Below are 25,817 nucleotides of genomic sequence, written 5' to 3'. Positions count from 1 at the left end.
GGTACACCTTGCTGACCACGCCTCGCGTCCAACTCTTCCTCGCTCCTTCGTCCGCTATATACACCAGGTCGCCCTGGCTGATCGGTTGTACCTCTGCGTGCCACCTGGTACGCTGGTTGATTGCTGGCACGTACTCCGCTACCCATCGCTTCCACAGGCGGTCTGCCAGTGCCTGCGATCGCTTGTAGAGGTCCCGCAACGCTTCACCCTCGTCTGTCTTCCGAACCCGCTCTACCGCCACCTCTGGACCTTTCACGAAGTGGTTCGGTGTCAACGCTTCGCTTGCTTCCGGACCAAGTCCAGAGTACGTCAACGGACGCGAATTCACCAGATCCTCTGCTTCTGCCAACGTAGTCAACAGCACTTCGTCCGTCAATCGTCTTCCGTCATTTAGCACCGCCAGTGCTGCTTTCACGGAACGAACTAGCCGCTCCCAAACTCCGCCCATGTGGGGCGCGCTCGGTGGATTAAAATTCCACCTGGTCCTCGCATCCGTCATCGCTTCTTCACAGTCCCCCTCTATCTTCCACATAATCTCTTTGCTCGCTCCCTGGAAATTCGTTCCGTTGTCGGAGTAGAATTCCACCGGTTTGCCCCGCCGACACACAAAACGCCGGATCGCCATCAAACACGCCTGCGCCGTCAAACTGTGGGCCACTTCCAGATGAATCGCTCTCGTCGTCATGCACGTGAAGAGGCAGATCCATCGCTTTTCCGACCTACGCCCAACAGTAACTGTGACCGGACCGCAATAGTCCACCCCTGTGAAGCTGAACGGCCGCCAGCCAGGAGTGATCCGCGCCAACGGAAGGGGAGCCATCCTGGGAATCTTCGGCGCGCACTTCTTTGTTCTGCACCACACGCAAGCCTTCGCCACCGCCTTCAACTCCGCTCGTAGATTCGGGATCCGGAAACGTTGCCGGACATCGTTGATCACTGTCTCCGCGTTTGCGTGAGCCGCCTGCTGGTGATAGAACTCAAGCAACTTCCGAGTGGTGGGATGCCGCTTCGGAAGAATCACCGGAAACCGCAATTCAAAAGGGAGAAATGAACCCTGAGCCGCTCTGCCTTCCATCCGGAGCACACCATCCGCGTCCAAAAACGGGCTATCGTTGTACAGGCTGCTACACTTTTCTATCGGCTGCCACTCGCCGCGTGGAACTTCACGGTTCTTCGCCAACGTCTTGATTTCTTCTCCGTAGACATCGGCCTGCGCCGACCGCCACAGGTACGTTTCCGCTCGCTGATACTCCTCTCGCTTCAGTGGGACTGTTATCGCTGGTATTGCCTTCTTCGCTGCGCTTCGCACTCTTGGTGGTGCCGGAACAGCCTCGATCGCCAGCCCTTTCCGCTTCCTGTCGCAGTTAGATTTGAAACGGTACACGCATGCTACCGTCCGGACCAGCACTTTCCAACGGGAAATGCGGGACACGTCGACCATCGGCTCTTCTGCTGAAAGGTCGTGGAACAGATGGCATGCCCGAACCTCTTCTGGCGTGTTCGGCTCTACCACTTCCTGCTTCATCCATCGCTGTTCCGGCTGATAAAGGAATCTCGGACCTCGAAACCACGGTCCGTTCGAATCCAAACTGCTGCCGCTCTTCCACTTCGTCAAATCGTCGGCGATATTGTTCTTCGTGGAAATCCACCGCCACTCGCTGTGCTTCGTCAGGCTGAGAATCTCGCCGATCCGGAAAGCCACGAACGGTTTGTACCTACGCTGCTCCGAATGGATCCATGATACGACTGTTCTGGAATCTGACCAGATGAACCGCTGCTTGATTTCCAGCGAGTGCGCTTCCACGACGGTTTGCAGCAACCTTGCTCCGATCACCGCCGCCTGCAGCTCCAGCCTCGGGATGGACATCATCTTTAATGGAGCTACCTTCGACCTCGCCATCACCAGCGCGCAAAGTGGCCCGTTTCCCGTGAGCACACGGAAGTATGCTGCTGCTCCATACGCATCTTGGCTGGCGTCTACCAGCACGTGAAGCTGTACAGTGTTGTAATCCACTGATCTCGAACCTTGGAAGTAGAAACGGGGAATTTTCACGTTCTCGATCTCCGGGAGCCGAGCAATCCACCGATTCCACTTTTCGCAGCTTTCGTCGTCGATTGGTTGGTCCCAGTCGCTGCCACTACGCCACAGATCTTGGATCATCATTTTCCCGTGGATAACGAAGGTAGCCAGCATTCCTAGCGGATCGAACAGGCTCATAACGCTGCTCATCACCACTCTTTTTGTCGGTCGACGTTCGCCGGAGAAATACGGCGCCAGATCTTCCCGGAACTTGGCCAGGAACGTGAATTCGTCGCTGACTGGATTCCACACTATTCCCAGGACTCGCTCTAGATTTGACTCCTTGTTCTGAAGAAACTGAACGCTTTGATCAGGTGCACGCTCGCCGATGCCTTCCAGAAATGCGCCCGAATTGGACACCCAGTTCCGGATCTCGAATCCGCCTTTGGAATGGACGAACTTCACCTCTTGGGCCCGCTTCACCGCTTCTTCGACCGTGTCCGTGCTATCGAAATAGTCGTCCACGTAATGGTTTTCCACAATCGCTTCGGCCGCTTCCGGAAACTGTCCGGCATACTCTTCTGCGTTCCGGTTCTTGATGTATTGCGCCGTACACGGAGAGCTTGTCGCGCCGAACATCGTCACGTCTATGATGTAGACCTCCATCTTCTCTGACTCACTTCCACGGAATACAAACCGCGCTCTCTTGTCTGCGTCTCGCACTCGAACTTGGAGGTACATTTCCTTGATGTCGCCGCCGAAGCCTACTACTCGCTCACGGAATTTCGCTAGGACGTTGGGGAGTGGAGTTAACATGTCCGGTCCCTTCAGCAGTTGTGAGTTCAGCGATACTCCGTTGACCGCCGCTGCTGCGTCCCACACCAGACGCACTTTTCCCGGCTTCTTTGGATGCACCACCACGCTGATCGGCAGGTACCACACTTCGTTCGGCTCGAACCGCCTCAGTTCGGCCTCTGTCGCTACGTGAATGTAGCCTTTCGCTGCATAATCGTTGATCAGCTCGCTCACCTTCTTGCGCAGCTGGTCGTCTTTCGCTAGCCGCCTCTCCAGACAGCGGAATCGTTTCGCCGCCATCGAATAGCTGTCGGGAAACCGCACCTTGTCCTCCTTCCACAATAGCCCCGTCTCAAAACGGTCGCCAACTCGTACGGTCGTACTGTTGAGGATCGCCTTCGCTCGCTTGTCTTCTTCGGATTCCGGCAGTAGCGCTACGGAAATCACCGACTCTTCCAGGGTGTAGTGGCTTCGCAACATGTCGTGCAACTCTTGATTCGTCACCGTTTCGCAATCATGGTGACCAACAATGCCGGGCTCGTTCCGGCTTGCACACGTCGGCCCGTAGATCGTCCAGCCTAGCTTCGATCGGACGGCGATCGGTTCGTCAGGCTTACCAATCCTTGATTCCAGCGGGGCGTAGAGATGGATATCCTTGAGACCGATGAGGATTTGTGGAGCTCCACTCGGAAATTCGGTCGCTGGAAGTCCACGCAGGTGAGAATGCCCACTGATGATCTCCGACATAGCCACGTTTTGCTGTGGCAACTTCAAACTCTCCACCGTATGAGCTGCCTTGATGCGGAAACGCTGCGTCGCTCCTCTGGCCGAGATGAATAGCTCCACCTTCTGGGAATGTTTCTCCACTCTGGATACTCCCGCTGTCCATGTCACTCTAAGCGGCTGCGTCACTCCTTGGACTTGTAACGCAATCGCCAGCGACTTCTCCAGTAGCGTATACGACGACCCCTCGTCAAGGAAAGCGATGGTATCGATAGCATTCTTCCCGTTGTACAACGTGATCGGTATCATCCGGAAAATCACCGACTGTCGATGGAGATGCACGTTGCAGTTCGCGCCAACGGATTGGTCGATGTGAAGCAGCGGATTATGTCGCTCGGTGCACTGGTTCACGTTGCATCGCAGGTTGAGCTTGCATCGGGCGCTTCCGTGTTCGTTGAGGCACAGGTAACACAGCTTCCACTTCCGGACCGCCTCCCATCTTTCAGGCATTCGCAGCCTTTTGAAGCTCTCACAGTTCCGGATCCGATGATCGTAGCGACCGCAGATCCTGCACGGCTTCTTCTCCCGACTCGGGACTTGATTGGCTGCACTGGCTTCGACACTGTGCGTGTGCAGGAAACCTTCCTTCTCCTTCCTTCCGTTCTTCTTCCGGAACGCTTGGTCCGATGCGACGGACGCCGACTCGCAATACGGAGTGATCTCGCTAGCATCCTTGACAATCCTCGAGAGAAAGTTGGATAATGTCCGGAGCGTCACGAGTTGGGCCTTCCTCCGATACCGCACCCATTCCAGCTGCGTACTGGCCGGCAACTTCTCCGTCAACTCCTGGATGAGCATCGGGTTGATGAGATGCGCTGTCAGACCTGTCGCCTCCAAATGATCGGTTAACTGCTGCACGACGACACCGAACTGGATGAACGACGCCAACTTGTCCGCTCTTGGAGACGGTGCCTTCCGCACGTTCGACAGCAGCATGTTCAGCAACTGCTCAGGCCTGCCGTACAGCATCCGCAAGGTTTTGATGATTTGCGGTACTGCACTCGGAAGTAGGAGCCTGCTTCTTACCGCTTCTAGTGCTTGACCCTTCAAACACTCTTGAAGTCGCGCCAGATTCTCGACGTTCGAAAACCCGCACGCCGTTGTGGACGTCTCGTAGACGCTGATAAACATCGGCCATTCCTCGAGCCGCCCCGTGAATGTCGGAAGCTTCTTTGACAGAAACTGCCGAGCGGAGAGTTGGGCCTTCGTTGGACCACGCACCATTACCTCGGATTGCATTCCGAAGTCTTCTTCCTGCGACGAACTCTCTTCTTCCGACTCTGAATCCGATTCTTCGGACTCCTCTTCACTTGGTTCGCTGACTTGGTACGAGCGTAGAGCGACGTCTTCTTCGAACTGTGGCCTCTTCTTCTTCTTCTGCACCTCCGGATGGCCGAGCGGAGTTTTCTTGTGGCTCACCGCTGGGAGCGAGGTTATGTCCTGCAGGACGGGTGGTGCAATTCCAGATGCCTTCGGTGTGGAGAACTTGCTGAAGGCTCCACGGTAATCCTCGCGGTCTGCTTTGGCCGGTTTAGCTAGTTTCCGGTCCGATTTGCCCGACTTTCGCTTCTCAGGCTCCTCTTCTTCCGGCTGTTTCATCCCCGGCTTCGCTTGCTTGGACTTCCTACCTTCCTTGGCTCCTCCTTTTTCGCCTCCGGATGCTCCATCTTCCTCCAGTTCCGCTACCTCTTCCCTCGCCGAATCGAGCTTCACTTTCTCCAGCCTTTTCTGCACCTGCTTCAGCACTTCGTCGCGCTTCTTCCGGTGCGCTTCTTCTTCGGCCGCTTGTAGCTCCATTTGCTCCTTCTCGTACGCCAACTCCATTTCGCGCCTTTCTCTTTCCGCTTCCTGCCGCAGCAGAAACAGCTTCTTTTGGTGTTCCAGCCGCTTCCTGTGTAGGATCGTTTGCAGTTCCATGGCCTGTCTCTCCTTCTCCATCTCCTTCTCGAGTTTCTCGCACTCCTCTTCCAGGCCGGGAGGCCCCTCTTTGTCCGCCGAACGCCGCAGACACTCTTCACAGGACCACGAAACATCCCTCACTTCAGCCGAAACACCGGCGCACCCGAAATGGTACCACCGCTGGCAATGATCACAAAACACCATCTCACTTTCGTCATCATCCGGACGACGACATCCCGCGCAGTTAAATCCCGTCTTTTCCGGGTCTTGAATTGATCGCGACATTATAAAATTTTCAAGAATGTTCGCGTCAAAAGTTTCGGAGTAATTTGCGAAACGTAATTTCCACAGCAGTGTTTATTGTACAGCAGCTTGAAACTAAATTTATTCATATTAGCAATCTTCAAACATTCTTAAAACTACTTTTATCAACTTACATTTTATAGTTTCTTTAATCCCTTTTTACCCCTTTCAGGTTATCTTCGACTGCTCGGGACTCGCTTGATGATCTACAATTCGTGACAATAATAAATGTTTGATAATATCTCATTTGCAATCTTACTTACAGCTGTATCCGAAATACCCTATCTAGCTTCCCGGATCTCCAGCTCGTTCTCAATATCGTCCGCTTTCACTCAAACAAAATCTTTAACAACAAATAGCAAACTAAAACTTTGCACTAGAATTCACTTTTCTATTTCACCAAATTTGCAATGGCCACAATCCTACTAAATGTACAAATCATCTACTACTCTCTCTCTCTGTGTTTACATTTTCTGCCTGTCGGAATTCGACGACCTCAATTCGCCTACCTATCACGCACACCATACCGCTGCCCAGCTGTCACCTTCATCTGCGCCGTGCGGACGGTTGCTCGATGTTGGGTTGTCCTAACATACCCCCTCCCCGTAATTCCGGGGGGGATCTTCCATCGCCGCCAGAGTTACGCGCTTGAATTTCCAGCACAGCCAACTTCGCCACCGGACGCCTGAACTCCCCTTTCGCCGTCTTGACCAGTGCTTGCCGTACTCGTCCATCAGGGCCTGGGTACACCTTGCTGACCACGCCTCGCGTCCAACTCTTCCTCGCTCCTTCGTCCGCTATATACACCAGGTCGCCCTGGCTGATCGGTTGTACCTCTGCGTGCCACCTGGTACGCTGGTTGATTGCTGGCACGTACTCCGCTACCCATCGCTTCCACAGGCGGTCTGCCAGTGCCTGCGATCGCTTGTAGAGGTCCCGCAACGCTTCACCCTCGTCTGTCTTCCGAACCCGCTCTACCGCCACCTCTGGACCTTTCACGAAGTGGTTCGGTGTCAACGCTTCGCTTGCTTCCGGACCAAGTCCAGAGTACGTCAACGGACGCGAATTCACCAGATCCTCTGCTTCTGCCAACGTAGTCAACAGCACTTCGTCCGTCAATCGTCTTCCGTCATTTAGCACCGCCAGTGCTGCTTTCACGGAACGAACTAGCCGCTCCCAAACTCCGCCCATGTGGGGCGCGCTCGGTGGATTAAAATTCCACCTGGTCCTCGCATCCGTCATCGCTTCTTCACAGTCCCCCTCTATCTTCCACATAATCTCTTTGCTCGCTCCCTGGAAATTCGTTCCGTTGTCGGAGTAGAATTCCACCGGTTTGCCCCGCCGACACACAAAACGCCGGATCGCCATCAAACACGCCTGCGCCGTCAAACTGTGGGCCACTTCCAGATGAATCGCTCTCGTCGTCATGCACGTGAAGAGGCAGATCCATCGCTTTTCCGACCTACGCCCAACAGTAACTGTGACCGGACCGCAATAGTCCACCCCTGTGAAGCTGAACGGCCGCCAGCCAGGAGTGATCCGCGCCAACGGAAGGGGAGCCATCCTGGGAATCTTCGGCGCGCACTTCTTTGTTCTGCACCACACGCAAGCCTTCGCCACCGCCTTCAACTCCGCTCGTAGATTCGGGATCCGGAAACGTTGCCGGACATCGTTGATCACTGTCTCCGCGTTTGCGTGAGCCGCCTGCTGGTGATAGAACTCAAGCAACTTCCGAGTGGTGGGATGCCGCTTCGGAAGAATCACCGGAAACCGCAATTCAAAAGGGAGAAATGAACCCTGAGCCGCTCTGCCTTCCATCCGGAGCACACCATCCGCGTCCAAAAACGGGCTATCGTTGTACAGGCTGCTACACTTTTCTATCGGCTGCCACTCGCCGCGTGGAACTTCACGGTTCTTCGCCAACGTCTTGATTTCTTCTCCGTAGACATCGGCCTGCGCCGACCGCCACAGGTACGTTTCCGCTCGCTGATACTCCTCTCGCTTCAGTGGGACTGTTATCGCTGGTATTGCCTTCTTCGCTGCGCTTCGCACTCTTGGTGGTGCCGGAACAGCCTCGATCGCCAGCCCTTTCCGCTTCCTGTCGCAGTTAGATTTGAAACGGTACACGCATGCTACCGTCCGGACCAGCACTTTCCAACGGGAAATGCGGGACACGTCGACCATCGGCTCTTCTGCTGAAAGGTCGTGGAACAGATGGCATGCCCGAACCTCTTCTGGCGTGTTCGGCTCTACCACTTCCTGCTTCATCCATCGCTGTTCCGGCTGATAAAGGAATCTCGGACCTCGAAACCACGGTCCGTTCGAATCCAAACTGCTGCCGCTCTTCCACTTCGTCAAATCGTCGGCGATATTGTTCTTCGTGGAAATCCACCGCCACTCGCTGTGCTTCGTCAGGCTGAGAATCTCGCCGATCCGGAAAGCCACGAACGGTTTGTACCTACGCTGCTCCGAATGGATCCATGATACGACTGTTCTGGAATCTGACCAGATGAACCGCTGCTTGATTTCCAGCGAGTGCGCTTCCACGACGGTTTGCAGCAACCTTGCTCCGATCACCGCCGCCTGCAGCTCCAGCCTCGGGATGGACATCATCTTTAATGGAGCTACCTTCGACCTCGCCATCACCAGCGCGCAAAGTGGCCCGTTTCCCGTGAGCACACGGAAGTATGCTGCTGCTCCATACGCATCTTGGCTGGCGTCTACCAGCACGTGAAGCTGTACAGTGTTGTAATCCACTGATCTCGAACCTTGGAAGTAGAAACGGGGAATTTTCACGTTCTCGATCTCCGGGAGCCGAGCAATCCACCGATTCCACTTTTCGCAGCTTTCGTCGTCGATTGGTTGGTCCCAGTCGCTGCCACTACGCCACAGATCTTGGATCATCATTTTCCCGTGGATAACGAAGGTAGCCAGCATTCCTAGCGGATCGAACAGGCTCATAACGCTGCTCATCACCACTCTTTTTGTCGGTCGACGTTCGCCGGAGAAATACGGCGCCAGATCTTCCTGGAACTTGGCCAGGAACGTGAATTCGTCGCTGACTGGATTCCACACTATTCCCAGGACTCGCTCTAGATTTGACTCCTTGTTCTGAAGAAACTGAACGCTTTGATCAGGTGCACGCTCGCCGATGCCTTCCAGAAATGCGCCCGAATTGGACACCCAGTTCCGGATCTCGAATCCGCCTTTGGAATGGACGAACTTCACCTCTTGGGCCCGCTTCACCGCTTCTTCGACCGTGTCCGTGCTATCGAAATAGTCGTCCACGTAATGGTTTTCCACAATCGCTTCGGCCGCTTCCGGAAACTGTCCGGCATACTCTTCTGCGTTCCGGTTCTTGATGTATTGCGCCGTACACGGAGAGCTTGTCGCGCCGAACATCGTCACGTCTATGATGTAGACCTCCATCTTCTCTGACTCACTTCCACGGAATACAAACCGCGCTCTCTTGTCTGCGTCTCGCACTCGAACTTGGAGGTACATTTCCTTGATGTCGCCGCCGAAGCCTACTACTCGCTCACGGAATTTCGCTAGGACGTTGGGGAGTGGAGTTAACATGTCCGGTCCCTTCAGCAGTTGTGAGTTCAGCGATACTCCGTTGACCGCCGCTGCTGCGTCCCACACCAGACGCACTTTTCCCGGCTTCTTTGGATGCACCACCACGCTGATCGGCAGGTACCACACTTCGTTCGGCTCGAACCGCCTCAGTTCGGCCTCTGTCGCTACGTGAATGTAGCCTTTCGCTGCATAATCGTTGATCAGCTCGCTCACCTTCTTGCGCAGCTGGTCGTCTTTCGCTAGCCGCCTCTCCAGACAGCGGAATCGTTTCGCCGCCATCGAATAGCTGTCGGGAAACCGCACCTTGTCCTCCTTCCACAATAGCCCCGTCTCAAAACGGTCGCCAACTCGTACGGTCGTACTGTTGAGGATCGCCTTCGCTCGCTTGTCTTCTTCGGATTCCGGCAGTAGCGCTACGGAAATCACCGACTCTTCCAGGGTGTAGTGGCTTCGCAACATGTCGTGCAACTCTTGATTCGTCACCGTTTCGCAATCATGGTGACCAACAATGCCGGGCTCGTTCCGGCTTGCACACGTCGGCCCGTAGATCGTCCAGCCTAGCTTCGATCGGACGGCGATCGGTTCGTCAGGCTTACCAATCCTTGATTCCAGCGGGGCGTAGAGATGGATATCCTTGAGACCGATGAGGATTTGTGGAGCTCCACTCGGAAATTCGGTCGCTGGAAGTCCACGCAGGTGAGAATGCCCACTGATGATCTCCGACATAGCCACGTTTTGCTGTGGCAACTTCAAACTCTCCACCGTATGAGCTGCCTTGATGCGGAAACGCTGCGTCGCTCCTCTGGCCGAGATGAATAGCTCCACCTTCTGGGAATGTTTCTCCACTCTGGATACTCCCGCTGTCCATGTCACTCTAAGCGGCTGCGTCACTCCTTGGACTTGTAACGCAATCGCCAGCGACTTCTCCAGTAGCGTATACGACGACCCCTCGTCAAGGAAAGCGATGGTATCGATAGCATTCTTCCCGTTGTACAACGTGATCGGTATCATCCGGAAAATCACCGACTGTCGATGGAGATGCACGTTGCAGTTCGCGCCAACGGATTGGTCGATGTGAAGCAGCGGATTATGTCGCTCGGTGCACTGGTTCACGTTGCATCGCAGGTTGAGCTTGCATCGGGCGCTTCCGTGTTCGTTGAGGCACAGGTAACACAGCTTCCACTTCCGGACCGCCTCCCATCTTTCAGGCATTCGCAGCCTTTTGAAGCTCTCACAGTTCCGGATCCGATGATCGTAGCGACCGCAGATCCTGCACGGCTTCTTCTCCCGACTCGGGACTTGATTGGCTGCACTGGCTTCGACACTGTGCGTGTGCAGGAAACCTTCCTTCTCCTTCCTTCCGTTCTTCTTCCGGAACGCTTGGTCCGATGCGACGGACGCCGACTCGCAATACGGAGTGATCTCGCTAGCATCCTTGACAATCCTCGAGAGAAAGTTGGATAATGTCCGGAGCGTCACGAGTTGGGCCTTCCTCCGATACCGCACCCATTCCAGCTGCGTACTGGCCGGCAACTTCTCCGTCAACTCCTGGATGAGCATCGGGTTGATGAGATGCGCTGTCAGACCTGTCGCCTCCAAATGATCGGTTAACTGCTGCACGACGACACCGAACTGGATGAACGACGCCAACTTGTCCGCTCTTGGAGACGGTGCCTTCCGCACGTTCGACAGCAGCATGTTCAGCAACTGCTCAGGCCTGCCGTACAGCATCCGCAAGGTTTTGATGATTTGCGGTACTGCACTCGGAAGTAGGAGCCTGCTTCTTACCGCTTCTAGTGCTTGACCCTTCAAACACTCTTGAAGTCGCGCCAGATTCTCGACGTTCGAAAACCCGCACGCCGTTGTGGACGTCTCGTAGGCGCTGATAAACATCGGCCATTCCTCGAGCCGCCCCGTGAATGTCGGAAGCTTCTTTGACAGAAACTGCCGAGCGGAGAGTTGGGCCTTCGTTGGACCACGCACCATTACCTCGGATTGCATTCCGAAGTCTTCTTCCTGCGACGAACTCTCTTCTTCCGACTCTGAATCCGATTCTTCGGACTCCTCTTCACTTGGTTCGCTGACTTGGTACGAGCGTAGAGCGACGTCTTCTTCGAACTGTGGCCTCTTCTTCTTCTTCTGCACCTCCGGATGGCCGAGCGGAGTTTTCTTGTGGCTCACCGCTGGGAGCGAGGTTATGTCCTGCAGGACGGGTGGTGCAATTCCTGATGCCTTCGGTGTGGAGAACTTGCTGAAGGCTCCACGGTAATCCTCGCGGTCTGCTTTGGCCGGTTTAGCTAGTTTCCGGTCCGATTTGCCCGACTTTCGCTTCTCAGGCTCCTCTTCTTCCGGCTGTTTCATCCCCGGCTTCGCTTGCTTGGACTTCCTACCTTCCTTGGCTCCTCCTTTTTCGCCTCCGGATGCTCCATCTTCCTCCAGTTCCGCTACCTCTTCCCTCGCCGAATCGAGCTTCACTTTCTCCAGCCTTTTCTGCACCTGCTTCAGCACTTCGTCGCGCTTCTTCCGGTGCGCTTCTTCTTCGGCCGCTTGTAGCTCCATTTGCTCCTTCTCGTACGCCAACTCCATTTCGCGCCTTTCTCTTTCCGCTTCCTGCCGCAGCAGAAACAGCTTCTTTTGGTGTTCCAGCCGCTTCCTGTGTAGGATCGTTTGCAGTTCCATGGCCTGTCTCTCCTTCTCCATCTCCTTCTCGAGTTTCTCGCACTCCTCTTCCAGGCCGGGAGGCCCCTCTTTGTCCGCCGAACGCCGCAGACACTCTTCACAGGACCACGAAACATCCCTCACTTCAGCCGAAACACCGGCGCACCCGAAATGGTACCACCGCTGGCAATGATCACAAAACACCATCTCACTTTCGTCATCATCCGGACGACGACATCCCGCGCAGTTAAATCCCGTCTTTTCCGGGTCTTGAATTGATCGCGACATTATAAAATTTTCAAGAATGTTCGCGTCAAAAGTTTCGGAGTAATTTGCGAAACGTAATTTCCACAGCAGTGTTTATTGTACAGCAGCTTGAAACTAAATTTATTCATATTAGCAATCTTCAAACATTCTTAAAACTACTTTTATCAACTTACATTTTATAGTTTCTTTAATCCCTTTTTACCCCTTTCAGGTTATCTTCGACTGCTCGGGACTCGCTTGATGATCTACAATTCGTGACAATAATAAATGTTTGATAATATCTCATTTGCAATCTTACTTACAGCTGTATCCGAAATACCCTATCTAGCTTCCCGGATCTCCAGCTCGTTCTCAATATCGTCCGCTTTCACTCAAACAAAATCTTTAACAAATAGCAAACTAAAACTTTGCACTAGAATTCACTTTTCTATTTCACCAAATTTGCAATGGCCACAATCCTACTAAATGTACAAATCATCTACTACTCTCTCTCTCTGTGTTTACATTTTCTGCCTGTCGGAATTCGACGACCTCAATTCGCCTACCTATCACGCACACCATACCGCTGCCCAGCTGTCACCTTCATCTGCGCCGTGCGGACGGTTGCTCGATGTTGGGTTGTCCTAACATACCCCCTCCCCGTAATTCCGGGGGGGATCTTCCATCGCCGCCAGAGTTACGCGCTTGAATTTCCAGCACAGCCAACTTCGCCACCGGACGCCTGAACTCCCCTTTCGCCGTCTTGACCAGTGCTTGCCGTACTCGTCCATCAGGGCCTGGGTACACCTTGCTGACCACGCCTCGCGTCCAACTCTTCCTCGCTCCTTCGTCCGCTATATACACCAGGTCGCCCTGGCTGATCGGTTGTACCTCTGCGTGCCACCTGGTACGCTGGTTGATTGCTGGCACGTACTCCGCTACCCATCGCTTCCACAGGCGGTCTGCCAGTGCCTGCGATCGCTTGTAGAGGTCCCGCAACGCTTCACCCTCGTCTGTCTTCCGAACCCGCTCTACCGCCACCTCTGGACCTTTCACGAAGTGGTTCGGTGTCAACGCTTCGCTTGCTTCCGGACCAAGTCCAGAGTACGTCAACGGACGCGAATTCACCAGATCCTCTGCTTCTGCCAACGTAGTCAACAGCACTTCGTCCGTCAATCGTCTTCCGTCATTTAGCACCGCCAGTGCTGCTTTCACGGAACGAACTAGCCGCTCCCAAACTCCGCCCATGTGGGGCGCGCTCGGTGGATTAAAATTCCACCTGGTCCTCGCATCCGTCATCGCTTCTTCACAGTCCCCCTCTATCTTCCACATAATCTCTTTGCTCGCTCCCTGGAAATTCGTTCCGTTGTCGGAGTAGAATTCCACCGGTTTGCCCCGCCGACACACAAAACGCCGGATCGCCATCAAACACGCCTGCGCCGTCAAACTGTGGGCCACTTCCAGATGAATCGCTCTCGTCGTCATGCACGTGAAGAGGCAGATCCATCGCTTTTCCGACCTACGCCCAACAGTAACTGTGACCGGACCGCAATAGTCCACCCCTGTGAAGCTGAACGGCCGCCAGCCAGGAGTGATCCGCGCCAACGGAAGGGGAGCCATCCTGGGAATCTTCGGCGCGCACTTCTTTGTTCTGCACCACACGCAAGCCTTCGCCACCGCCTTCAACTCCGCTCGTAGATTCGGGATCCGGAAACGTTGCCGGACATCGTTGATCACTGTCTCCGCGTTTGCGTGAGCCGCCTGCTGGTGATAGAACTCAAGCAACTTCCGAGTGGTGGGATGCCGCTTCGGAAGAATCACCGGAAACCGCAATTCAAAAGGGAGAAATGAACCCTGAGCCGCTCTGCCTTCCATCCGGAGCACACCATCCGCGTCCAAAAACGGGCTATCGTTGTACAGGCTGCTACACTTTTCTATCGGCTGCCACTCGCCGCGTGGAACTTCACGGTTCTTCGCCAACGTCTTGATTTCTTCTCCGTAGACATCGGCCTGCGCCGACCGCCACAGGTACGTTTCCGCTCGCTGATACTCCTCTCGCTTCAGTGGGACTGTTATCGCTGGTATTGCCTTCTTCGCTGCGCTTCGCACTCTTGGTGGTGCCGGAACAGCCTCGATCGCCAGCCCTTTCCGCTTCCTGTCGCAGTTAGATTTGAAACGGTACACGCATGCTACCGTCCGGACCAGCACTTTCCAACGGGAAATGCGGGACACGTCGACCATCGGCTCTTCTGCTGAAAGGTCGTGGAACAGATGGCATGCCCGAACCTCTTCTGGCGTGTTCGGCTCTACCACTTCCTGCTTCATCCATCGCTGTTCCGGCTGATAAAGGAATCTCGGACCTCGAAACCACGGTCCGTTCGAATCCAAACTGCTGCCGCTCTTCCACTTCGTCAAATCGTCGGCGATATTGTTCTTCGTGGAAATCCACCGCCACTCGCTGTGCTTCGTCAGGCTGAGAATCTCGCCGATCCGGAAAGCCACGAACGGTTTGTACCTACGCTGCTCCGAATGGATCCATGATACGACTGTTCTGGAATCTGACCAGATGAACCGCTGCTTGATTTCCAGCGAGTGCGCTTCCACGACGGTTTGCAGCAACCTTGCTCCGATCACCGCCGCCTGCAGCTCCAGCCTCGGGATGGACATCATCTTTAATGGAGCTACCTTCGACCTCGCCATCACCAGCGCGCAAAGTGGCCCGTTTCCCGTGAGCACACGGAAGTATGCTGCTGCTCCATACGCATCTTGGCTGGCGTCTACCAGCACGTGAAGCTGTACAGTGTTGTAATCCACTGATCTCGAACCTTGGAAGTAGAAACGGGGAATTTTCACGTTCTCGATCTCCGGGAGCCGAGCAATCCACCGATTCCACTTTTCGCAGCTTTCGTCGTCGATTGGTTGGTCCCAGTCGCTGCCACTACGCCACAGATCTTGGATCATCATTTTCCCGTGGATAACGAAGGTAGCCAGCATTCCTAGCGGATCGAACAGGCTCATAACGCTGCTCATCACCACTCTTTTTGTCGGTCGACGTTCGCCGGAGAAATACGGCGCCAGATCTTCCCGGAACTTGGCCAGGAACGTGAATTCGTCGCTGACTGGATTCCACACTATTCCCAGGACTCGCTCTAGATTTGACTCCTTGTTCTGAAGAAACTGAACGCTTTGATCAGGTGCACGCTCGCCGATGCCTTCCAGAAATGCGCCCGAATTGGACACCCAGTTCCGGATCTCGAATCCGCCTTTGGAATGGACGAACTTCACCTCTTGGGCCCGCTTCACCGCTTCTTCGACCGTGTCCGTGCTATCGAAATAGTCGTCCACGTAATGGTTTTCCACAATCGCTTCGGCCGCTTCCGGAAACTGTCCGGCATACTCTTCTGCGTTCCGGTTCTTGATGTATTGCGCCGTACACGGAGAGCTTGTCGCGCCGAACATCGTCACGTCTATGATGTAGACCTCCATCTTCTCTGACTCACTTCCACGGAATACAAACCGCGCTCTCTTGTCTGCGTCTCGCACTCGAACTTGGAGGTACATTTCCTTGATGTCGCCGCCGAAGCCTACTACTCGCTCACGGAATTTCGCTAGGACGTTGGGGAGTGGAGTTAACATGTCCGGTCCCTTCAGCAGTTGTGAGTTCAGCGATACTCCGTTGACCGCCGCTGCTGCGTCCCACACCAGACGCACTTTTCCCGGCTTCTTTGGATGCACCACCACGCTGATCGGCAGGTACCACACTTCGTTCGGCTCGAACCGCCTCAGTTCGGCCTCTGTCGCTACGTGAATGTAGCCTTTCGCTGCATAATCGTTGATCAGCTCGCTCACCTTCTTGCGCAGCTGGTCGTCTTTCGCTAGCCGCCTCTCCAGACAGCGGAATCGTTTCGCCGCCATCGAATAGCTGTCGGGAAACCGCACCTTGTCCTCCTTCCACAATAGCCCCGTCTCAAAACGGTCGCCAACTCGTACGGTCGTACTGTTGAGGATCGCCTTCGCTCGCTTGTCTTCTTCGGATTCCGGCAGTAGCGCTACGGAAATCACCGACTCTTCCAGGGTGTAGTGGCTTCGCAACATGTCGTGCAACTCTTGATTCGTCACCGTTTCGCAATCATGGTGACCAACAATGCCGGGCTCGTTCCGGCTTGCACACGTCGGCCCGTAGATCGTCCAGCCTAGCTTCGATCGGACGGCGATCGGTTCGTCAGGCTTACCAATCCTTGATTCCAGCGGGGCGTAGAGATGGATATCCTTGAGACCGATGAGGATTTGTGGAGCTCCACTCGGAAATTCGGTCGCTGGAAGTCCACGCAGGTGAGAATGCCCACTGATGATCTCCGACATAGCCACGTTTTGCTGTGGCAACTTCAAACTCTCCACCGTATGAGCTGCCTTGATGCGGAAACGCTGCGTCGCTCCTCTGGCCGAGATGAATAGCTCCACCTTCTGGGAATGTTTCTCCACTCTGGATACTCCCGCTGTCCATGTCACTCTAAGCGGCTGCGTCACTCCTTGGACTTGTAACGCAATCGCCAGCGACTTCTCCAGTAGCGTATACGACGACCCCTCGTCAAGGAAAGCGATGGTATCGATAGCATTCTTCCCGTTGTACAACGTGATCGGTATCATCCGGAAAATCACCGACTGTCGATGGAGATGCACGTTGCAGTTCGCGCCAACGGATTGGTCGATGTGAAGCAGCGGATTATGTCGCTCGGTGCACTGGTTCACGTTGCATCGCAGGTTGAGCTTGCATCGGGCGCTTCCGTGTTCGTTGAGGCACAGGTAACACAGCTTCCACTTCCGGACCGCCTCCCATCTTTCAGGCATTCGCAGCCTTTTGAAGCTCTCACAGTTCCGGATCCGATGATCGTAGCGACCGCAGATCCTGCACGGCTTCTTCTCCCGACTCGGGACTTGATTGGCTGCACTGGCTTCGACACTGTGCGTGTGCAGGAAACCTTCCTTCTCCTTCCTTCCGTTCTTCTTCCGGAACGCTTGGTCCGATGCGACGGACGCCGACTCGCAATACGGAGTGATCTCGCTAGCATCCTTGACAATCCTCGAGAGAAAGTTGGATAATGTCCGGAGCGTCACGAGTTGGGCCTTCCTCCGATACCGCACCCATTCCAGCTGCGTACTGGCCGGCAACTTCTCCGTCAACTCCTGGATGAGCATCGGGTTGATGAGATGCGCTGTCAGACCTGTCGCCTCCAAATGATCGGTTAACTGCTGCACGACGACACCGAACTGGATGAACGACGCCAACTTGTCCGCTCTTGGAGACGGTGCCTTCCGCACGTTCGACAGCAGCATGTTCAGCAACTGCTCAGGCCTGCCGTACAGCATCCGCAAGGTTTTGATGATTTGCGGTACTGCACTCGGAAGTAGGAGCCTGCTTCTTACCGCTTCTAGTGCTTGACCCTTCAAACACTCTTGAAGTCGCGCCAGATTCTCGACGTTCGAAAACCCGCACGCCGTTGTGGACGTCTCGTAGGCGCTGATAAACATCGGCCATTCCTCGAGCCGCCCCGTGAATGTCGGAAGCTTCTTTGACAGAAACTGCCGAGCGGAGAGTTGGGCCTTCGTTGGACCACGCACCATTACCTCGGATTGCATTCCGAAGTCTTCTTCCTGCGACGAACTCTCTTCTTCCGACTCTGAATCCGATTCTTCGGACTCCTCTTCACTTGGTTCGCTGACTTGGCTCCGGATGGCCGAGCGGAGTTTTCTTGTGGCTCACCGCTGGGAGCGAGGTTATGTCCTGCAGGACGGGTGGTGCAATTCCAGATGCCTTCGGTGTGGAGAACTTGCTGAAGGCTCCACGGTAATCCTCGCGGTCTGCTTTGGCCGGTTTAGCTAGTTTCCGGTCCGATTTGCCCGACTTTCGCTTCTCAGGCTCCTCTTCTTCCGGCTGTTTCATCCCCGGCTTCGCTTGCTTGGACTTCCTACCTTCCTTGGCTCCTCCTTTTTCGCCTCCGGATGCTCCATCTTCCTCCAGTTCCGCTACCTCTTCCCTCGCCGAATCGAGCTTCACTTTCTCCAGCCTTTTCTGCACCTGCTTCAGCACTTCGTCGCGCTTCTTCCGGTGCGCTTCTTCTTCGGCCGCTTGTAGCTCCATTTGCTCCTTCTCGTACGCCAACTCCATTTCGCGCCTTTCTCTTTCCGCTTCCTGCCGCAGCAGAAACAGCTTCTTTTGGTGTTCCAGCCGCTTCCTGTGTAGGATCGTTTGCAGTTCCATGGCCTGTCTCTCCTTCTCCATCTCCTTCTCGAGTTTCTCGCACTCCTCTTCCAGGCCGGGAGGCCCCTCTTTGTCCGCCGAACGCCGCAGACACTCTTCACAGGACCACGAAACATCCCTCACTTCAGCCGAAACACCGGCGCACCCGAAATGGTACCACCGCTGGCAATGATCACAAAACACCATCTCACTTTCGTCATCATCCGGACGACGACATCCCGCGCAGTTAAATCCCGTCTTTTCCGGGTCTTGAATTGATCGCGACATTATAAAATTTTCAAGAATGTTCGCGTCAAAAGTTTCGGAGTAATTTGCGAAACGTAATTTCCACAGCAGTGTTTATTGTACAGCAGCTTGAAACTAAATTTATTCATATTAGCAATCTTCAAACATTCTTAAAACTACTTTTATCAACTTACATTTTATAGTTTCTTTAATCCCTTTTTACCCCTTTCAGGTTATCTTCGACTGCTCGGGACTCGCTTGATGATCTACAATTCGTGACAATAATAAATGTTTGATAATATCTCATTTGCAATCTTACTTACAGCTGTATCCGAAATACCCTATCTAGCTTCCCGGATCTCCAGCTCGTTCTCAATATCGTCCGCTTTCACTCAAACAAAATCTTTAACAAATAGCAAACTAAAACTTTGCACTAGAATTCACTTTTCTATTTCACCAAATTTGCAATGGCCACAATCCTACTAAATGTACAAATCATCTACTACTCTCTCTCTCTGTGTTTACATTTTCTGCCTGTCGGAATTCGACGACCTCAATTCGCCTACCTATCACGCACACCATACCGCTGCCCAGCTGTCACCTTCATCTGCGCCGTGCGGACGGTTGCTCGATGTTGGGTTGTCCTAACAGTTGTTTTAGACCATATTTGAGACAATCGGTGGTGTTCCGGAACCGGTTCCAGGTTCCCTCCGGAAGTGTCCAAATACTATTGTTTTGTCTTTATTAACGAGATTTTTAACTCGAAGCTAGTTCATCTCGGGACCCTTTCCTTCCGAAGGAAGAACCTACGTTTTGTGAATATGTCGGGAGTGGGATTCGATCCCAGGCCCTTGGCATGATAGTCTTGTGTTCTAACCATCAAACCAGGCCTGCTCCACCGCCAAATATTTAAGTGAACCAAACACATGCATGCGACACATCAAATCGCGGCTCCTTAGGTAACCTGATGAACGGTTAGCAAGAAAATAGTTTCAGACCATAATTGGGACAACTGATGGTGTTCCGAAACCGGTTCCGAGTGTTCCGCTGGAAGTGGCCAAATATAAAAGCGAACCAAACCCATGCATGCGACACGTCAAATCACGGATTTTCCGATAACATGATGAACGGTAAGCAAGAAAATAGTCTCAGACCACATAAGAAACTACCGGTAGTATTCCAAAACTAGCGTTGGGTGCTTCATCGGAATTCAAAAGTGAGAAAAATTCAAGCAAGCGATAGATATCTTGACAAAACTAAGACGATCTCATCCAATCACACCATTTCAGATTCCTGAGGTGTAATAATGCAGAAGGATGGGTCGACGTTGTATGGGAAAATTATAACTTAATCGTAATAACTCCGAACAAACTTTTTCAATTCTCTTTCGCGTCTAAAATGACTGCGTAAAATTTTTGTGCGACTGGTTGCTCCCTCACGCACTTTAATGTGGTTGAAAGTTGAATGGGATTCAGTATGAAAAATTTCAGTTGCTTGCATGTTTTTGTCAAGCAGGAACATATCAGCTCACGTCAACGGAAACGTCATGACTACATATTCGACGAGAAAGGCACTATCACCACTAGGTGAATCAATCCGGGTTTTTTTTGCATACGTTTTATTTTTAAGATATGGATAAACAATCTGCTTGTTTCTAGGGTTAAATCTTAACTGGGACGAAGCTTACATCTTTGCTTGATTTTTTTTACGACAAAACCCACACTTTCTAGCGTATCAAAACTTAAGACGACTTGAAGTTATAATCTCGCGTAAAAAAATAGCCATATAGCCACAGGAATTCTTCAGGAGTTCTTGAAGGAAAACCTTGATCGTATTCCTGGAACTCAGCTTAAACTTATGCAGGAATTCCTAAAGGACCTCTAGGCGTCTGGAGTAATCCACAGAAGCATTGGCGTATCTAGGATTTTTTCCTAGGGGGTGCCTGGGGGTGCCAGTTTCAGAGGCTTACAGGTTGTTTTTTTCTTTTTTTTTTGTAAAAAGAAATACCGATCCACCCTCAGTATTTTTCTCAGGATTTCTCAGTACAATGATATACTGAGTCGCGGGACAAATTAGCCCGAAAATTTAAACGCGCTGTATTACAAAAAAACAGTTTTTTTAATCCGAACCTTTGTAGTGACTTAACACTCTCTTTTTGCCTTTCTCGTACACTAAGTGTACTGGAAAGGCTATATGTTCACTCCAAAAATGACTTTTCGATAGAAGGCTGGAAGGGTCGAGTCATATATACCAATCGACTCAGCTCGACGAATTGAGCTGATGTCTATGTGTATGTATGTGTGTATGTGTGTGTGTGTGTGTATGTGTGTATGTGTGTGGACAAAAAAACTCACATCACTTTTTGGCAGTAAACCTCAACCGATTTTAATGACCGACGGTTCATTCGACGCGGAACCTGGTCCCATTGTTTCCTATTGAAAATGGTTTGGATCGGTCCAGCCATTCCGGAGTTATGGCCCTTTAGGTGTTCCGGACCGGTACCCCTGGAAGGGGCCAGACATGAAAATGCAACAAACCCATGCATGCGACCCATCAAACCACGGCGTTTTCGATTATCTGATGAACGGTAAGCAGAAAAATAGTCTAAAATCATATCTGAACCAGTAGTGTATCAGAACCGGTTCCGGAAGTCCCGCCGGAAGTGGCCAAATATAGAAGTGAACACAACCCATTCATGCGACACATCAAACAGCGGCATTTTCGGTAACCTGATGAACGATTAGCAGGAAAATAGTATCAGACAATATCTGAACCGGTAGTGTTCCGGAACCGGTTCCGGATGTCCTGCCGGAAGTGGCCAAATATTATAGTGAATCAAACTGATGCATGCGACATATCAAACAGCGGCAAGCGGCATTTTCGTTAACCTGATGAACGGTTAGCAGGAAAACAGTTTTAGACCATATCTGAACCGGTAGTAATCCGGAACTGTTTCCGGATGTCCTGACGGAAGTGGCCAAACATAAAAGTGAGCCAATCAGAGTGCGGCTTTTTTGATAACATAACGAAAGGTTAGCAAGAAACTAGTATTTGACCATAGCTGAACCGGTAATGTTCCGGAACCGGTCCGGATGTCCCACCGGAAGTGGCCAAATATAAGAGTGAATCAAACGCATGGATGCAATACATCAAACGGCATCATTTGAATGATGAACGGTTAGCAAGAACATTGTCTCAGACCAAATTTGGGACAACAGGTCCTGCCCAGGAACCGATTTTGGGTGTCTCGTCTTAAAGTGACCGGAACCTATGCATGCGACACACCAAATTCGCGGTTTTTTCAATAACCTAATTCGGCACCAACATTTCAAAAGGGCGTAACTGCATTTACAACCAATGCCTTCTCACAAAGCTGTGGAGCGTATCCCATCCCTCTTGAGCAATCCACTAGCACAAATAGAAAGATAAAATCCTCCTCTTTAGATTAATGGATGTGAATTGCGTGAGATGAATGAAATACGACCCACAGCTCTGTGAAAAGGCATTGGTTGCAAAAGCAGTTACGCCCTTTTGAAATGTTGGTGCCGAATTAACAGTTTGTCATATTTGGCATATTTGGGAGAACCAGTAGTGTTGAAGAACAGGTAACAAGTGCCTCGCCGGAAATGGTAAAATATAGAAGTGAACCAAAATCATGCATGGGGCCATCCATTAAGTACGTCACAATTCTAGGGGGTAGGGGGAGGGGATTTTAAATGGTGACAAGCAATGTATTAATTATAGGAAAAACCCGTACGAAGGGGGTCCAAAATTCCCAATTTCAGAATGACATACTTAATGGATACTCCCCATGCAACACATCAATTCGTGGCTTTTTAGGCAGCCTGATGAACAGTTGACAAAAAAATAGCCATAGGCAATATCTGAGACAACCAGTAGTGTCATGGAATCGGTTCCAGGTGTCCGCCAGAGTGGTCAAACGTAAAATTGAACCAAACCCATGCGGCACATCAAATAGTGGAATTATGAAAGTGAACAAAACCAACCTGAGCGATAAATCAAATCGTGGCTTTTTCGATAACCTGGTAAATGTTGGGTACCGCCAGTCGGGGTGACATTCGCTCAAAAGACTAACATTTATTAAAGTGATTATCAAAAAGTGGATAGTATTTGGTACTGTACAAAATCGTTTCTAGGTAGACGATAAGGATATATTGCTTTCGTGTTTTGAGAATGCTTGTTGGAGTTATATCTAAGGTATAGCGGATGTATTGAAATGGATCATTGATCGTTTACAGTGGATGTGGTCAAACTTTCACGTTTATTTGTCTGTGATATTACTTTATAGTGACTAGACACTAATAGGTTGTGCGCAAGCATTTATATATTCAATAGTTTTGTATTGCGAGCGATATTTTCTCACATTGAACAAACTATTTTGTTTGACTTTCATTATTTTTCGATTTCTTTGAACGAAGTCCGAACAAAATAACTGTTTTTCATACAATTTGACTATGTACAAATCACCATGGTGCTAATGTTTTGGCAGCTCTTCGTACTCGTTTATGTTCATTATCAAAAATGCAATATTTTTCCATCAGCAGCTACTCAGTATCGTAACAAAATACAAAATCAATATTTTCAAATTCTTCAATAATTATTTATGCAACGAGTTGCAAAATTATGATTTTTACAGCACGAGTCGTGCATTTATCCAAAGAGGCTTGCCGAGTTGGGTAAATATGACGAGTGCTGTAAAAATCGAGTTTTGCAACGAGATGCATACAACATTTTTTACAATGAGAAAAAATAATAATTGTAATAAGATCATTTCCATCAGTTTCATCATGCTTCCTGGTGGTTGAATGGAATCACCCATGTATTCCATCAAGCTAGGCGCAAAACTTAAATCAAGCATCGTGCTATAACCGTCACAGTTTTTCAAGCTCTTGACTTGAAAACACAGATTGTGGCCCAAACAATTGCATTATGATTCATAATGCAAACCAAATGAGTTGAATTATGAATCATAATGCAACTACTTTTTATACTGAGGAAAGGTAGGCTGTAGTGACATTAAAACGTTAAGTATAAAATGCAGTATTATAGTGCCAGATTGCAGAAAAGCTATTCAATGATCATGACATTATAGATGAGTGCTCGATACACTGTAACCCATTAGATACATGTTCAAAAATTGAGTTTCTGTCATTTTTTCCCAAAACTGGACCTCTGTGCGGTGTTAATATAAAGTAGGATAGATCAACTTATTATGGGAAAATTATAATTTGTCGCATCAACACTGAATCAAATTTTCCCAATCTCCTTTTGCGTCTAAAATTACTGTGCACAACTTGGGTGCGGCTGGTTGAGCCCTCGCTCTTCTCATTGCGATTTAATATTGAATGGAAAATTTCCCTTTTCTGCATTTTTTTTTATAAGGTCAAATTTTACATTAATCGTATTAAGCGCATAAGTATTCTCAGGATCGGCAAACGTCGACTGACAGATCATGAGTACATATTCGACGAGAAAGGCACTACCACCACTAGGTGGATTAATCTGGGTTTTTTGGAAATGTCTTCGGCAAGCCATTCTACTTTTTTTTTGGATTTTCGTAGATTTTTTGGACTTGCATTATCTATGCTATTCACCAATTCCTTCGAAAACTCCTTCGGAAGTTCTTTTATAAATCGCTTATATATTTTAAATAAAAATTCTTTAGACAATTTCTTCTAGATTTCTTTAGTAATTATGTAAGGAATTGCTGCAGCAGATGATTTTGGAACACCTGCGGGATTTTCAATGTTACTTGCATTGAACATTTATTTGGGAATTTTATAAGCGAATACTTTGAAAATCCTGGAAACTTCTATTATTACTTTAGGAACTTCTTCCTTTGGAAATTGATACGGCAATTTTCTTAGAGATTTCCTTCGGGAATTTCTTTGGAAAAAAAAAATTCTCCGGTGGTTCTTTAAAAATTATGTCACTGCAATCACTTTTGGAATTCTTTCAAAATTTTCTTCAGAAATTTCTTTGATAATTTCGGAAATCTCTTCGAATTTTTTTTGTAAATGTTTGTGGAAATTTTCTGGTGGTTCTTATATGAATTCTTTTGACAACTACTTTGAAAGCTCTAAGGTAATTTTAATAAATTTTTTCCGGAAATTTCTTTGGGAATTTGTCAGAAAATTTTTCGTGAATTTCATAGGATTTTCTTTAAGCAAGTCCAGTCCAGAATTTCTGATTTTCCAGTTCAGCAATTTTCGGAAGCAATTAATTACAAAAGTAATCACGATAAAATTGCCTGAGAAATTTGTAAAATAACTGAAAAAGAAATTGCTTAGACAATTACGGAGGAATTGCCATTGAAATTTAGAAAAAAATCCAAAGAAATTGTTGATTGCATTCCCAAGAAACGTAACTAGCTGAATATCAGTTTCTTAAACTAAAGTTTGCTTAAGAGTGGTTTGTTCCTCTCCTTTAAAGCTAAAATATTTGTTTGGTTGAATGAAACTACCGTAGAAATTAAAAAAAAAAAACGACCGTGCCGAAAAAAACCCTCAAAGAAATGGCCATAGGTTTAGCAAATACGGAGCCGTGTGTTCTTGAATCCCACACATTCATCTCTCATTTTGTCAATTAGCAACATGCTGTGCCTTCCAATTAATTCCTAGTTTTTCCCGTACATTTCTATAGGATTTCACTAGAGATTCATCTAGTAACCCCCTAGGATTTCTCTGGAAATTCCAACTATTCGCGAAATACGTTTAGGGATTTCTATTGGGATTCCTTCAGCTAGAATTCCTTGAAGAAGGCCAAGAGGAGTTCCAGGTGTAATACCATGATTAATTTCTAGAGTAATCCATGAATTCCTGGATGAGTCTTTTGAGAAATCCCTGGAAAAATCAAAGGCATTTCTAGAAGTATCCTAGGAAAACTGGCTAGAAGAATCCCGGCAAGAATTTCAGAAGAAATCTCTAGAGGGATTCCTGCAGGTATCACAGTAAGAATTTCTGGAGGAGACCTAGGAGGCATTCCTGAAACATTAGAAGTAGCACGAATCGCTTATGGAATCCTAGGAGG

The 25,817-nt window shown here is 50.4% G+C and overlaps 2 protein-coding genes across 2 annotated transcripts in view; both read right to left on the bottom strand.

Annotated features, from left to right (window-relative positions):
* The window catches only part of LOC109433256 (uncharacterized), a 363,056-nt gene that overhangs the window by 34,012 nt on the left and 303,227 nt on the right, over positions 1-25,817 (bottom strand). The gene's annotated exons all lie outside the window — the stretch shown is intronic.
* On the bottom strand, positions 17,988-19,411 carry LOC134289458 (uncharacterized). Its single transcript, XM_062855300.1, has 2 exons — positions 19,091-19,411; positions 17,988-19,033 (listed from the first exon to the last, which is right to left on the bottom strand). Exon 2 carries the CDS (start codon positions 18,807-18,809, stop codon positions 17,988-17,990), a length of 822 nt encoding a protein of 273 aa, XP_062711284.1. The 5' UTR covers positions 18,810-19,033; positions 19,091-19,411.

The sequence above is a fragment of the Aedes albopictus genome, chromosome 3, assembly GCF_035046485.1.
Source record: "Aedes albopictus strain Foshan chromosome 3, AalbF5, whole genome shotgun sequence".
NCBI classification, from domain to species: domain Eukaryota; kingdom Metazoa; phylum Arthropoda; class Insecta; order Diptera; family Culicidae; genus Aedes; species Aedes albopictus.
Note: the sequence above shows the minus strand (reverse complement) of the source record. Positions and strands in the feature narration are given on the sequence as shown.

Bases quoted from the DNA above. Each gene is read 5' to 3' on its own strand.
- LOC134289458 (XM_062855300.1), bottom strand. From the start codon at position 18,809: ATGTCGCGATCAATTCAAGACCCGGAAAAGACGGGATTTAACTGCGCG.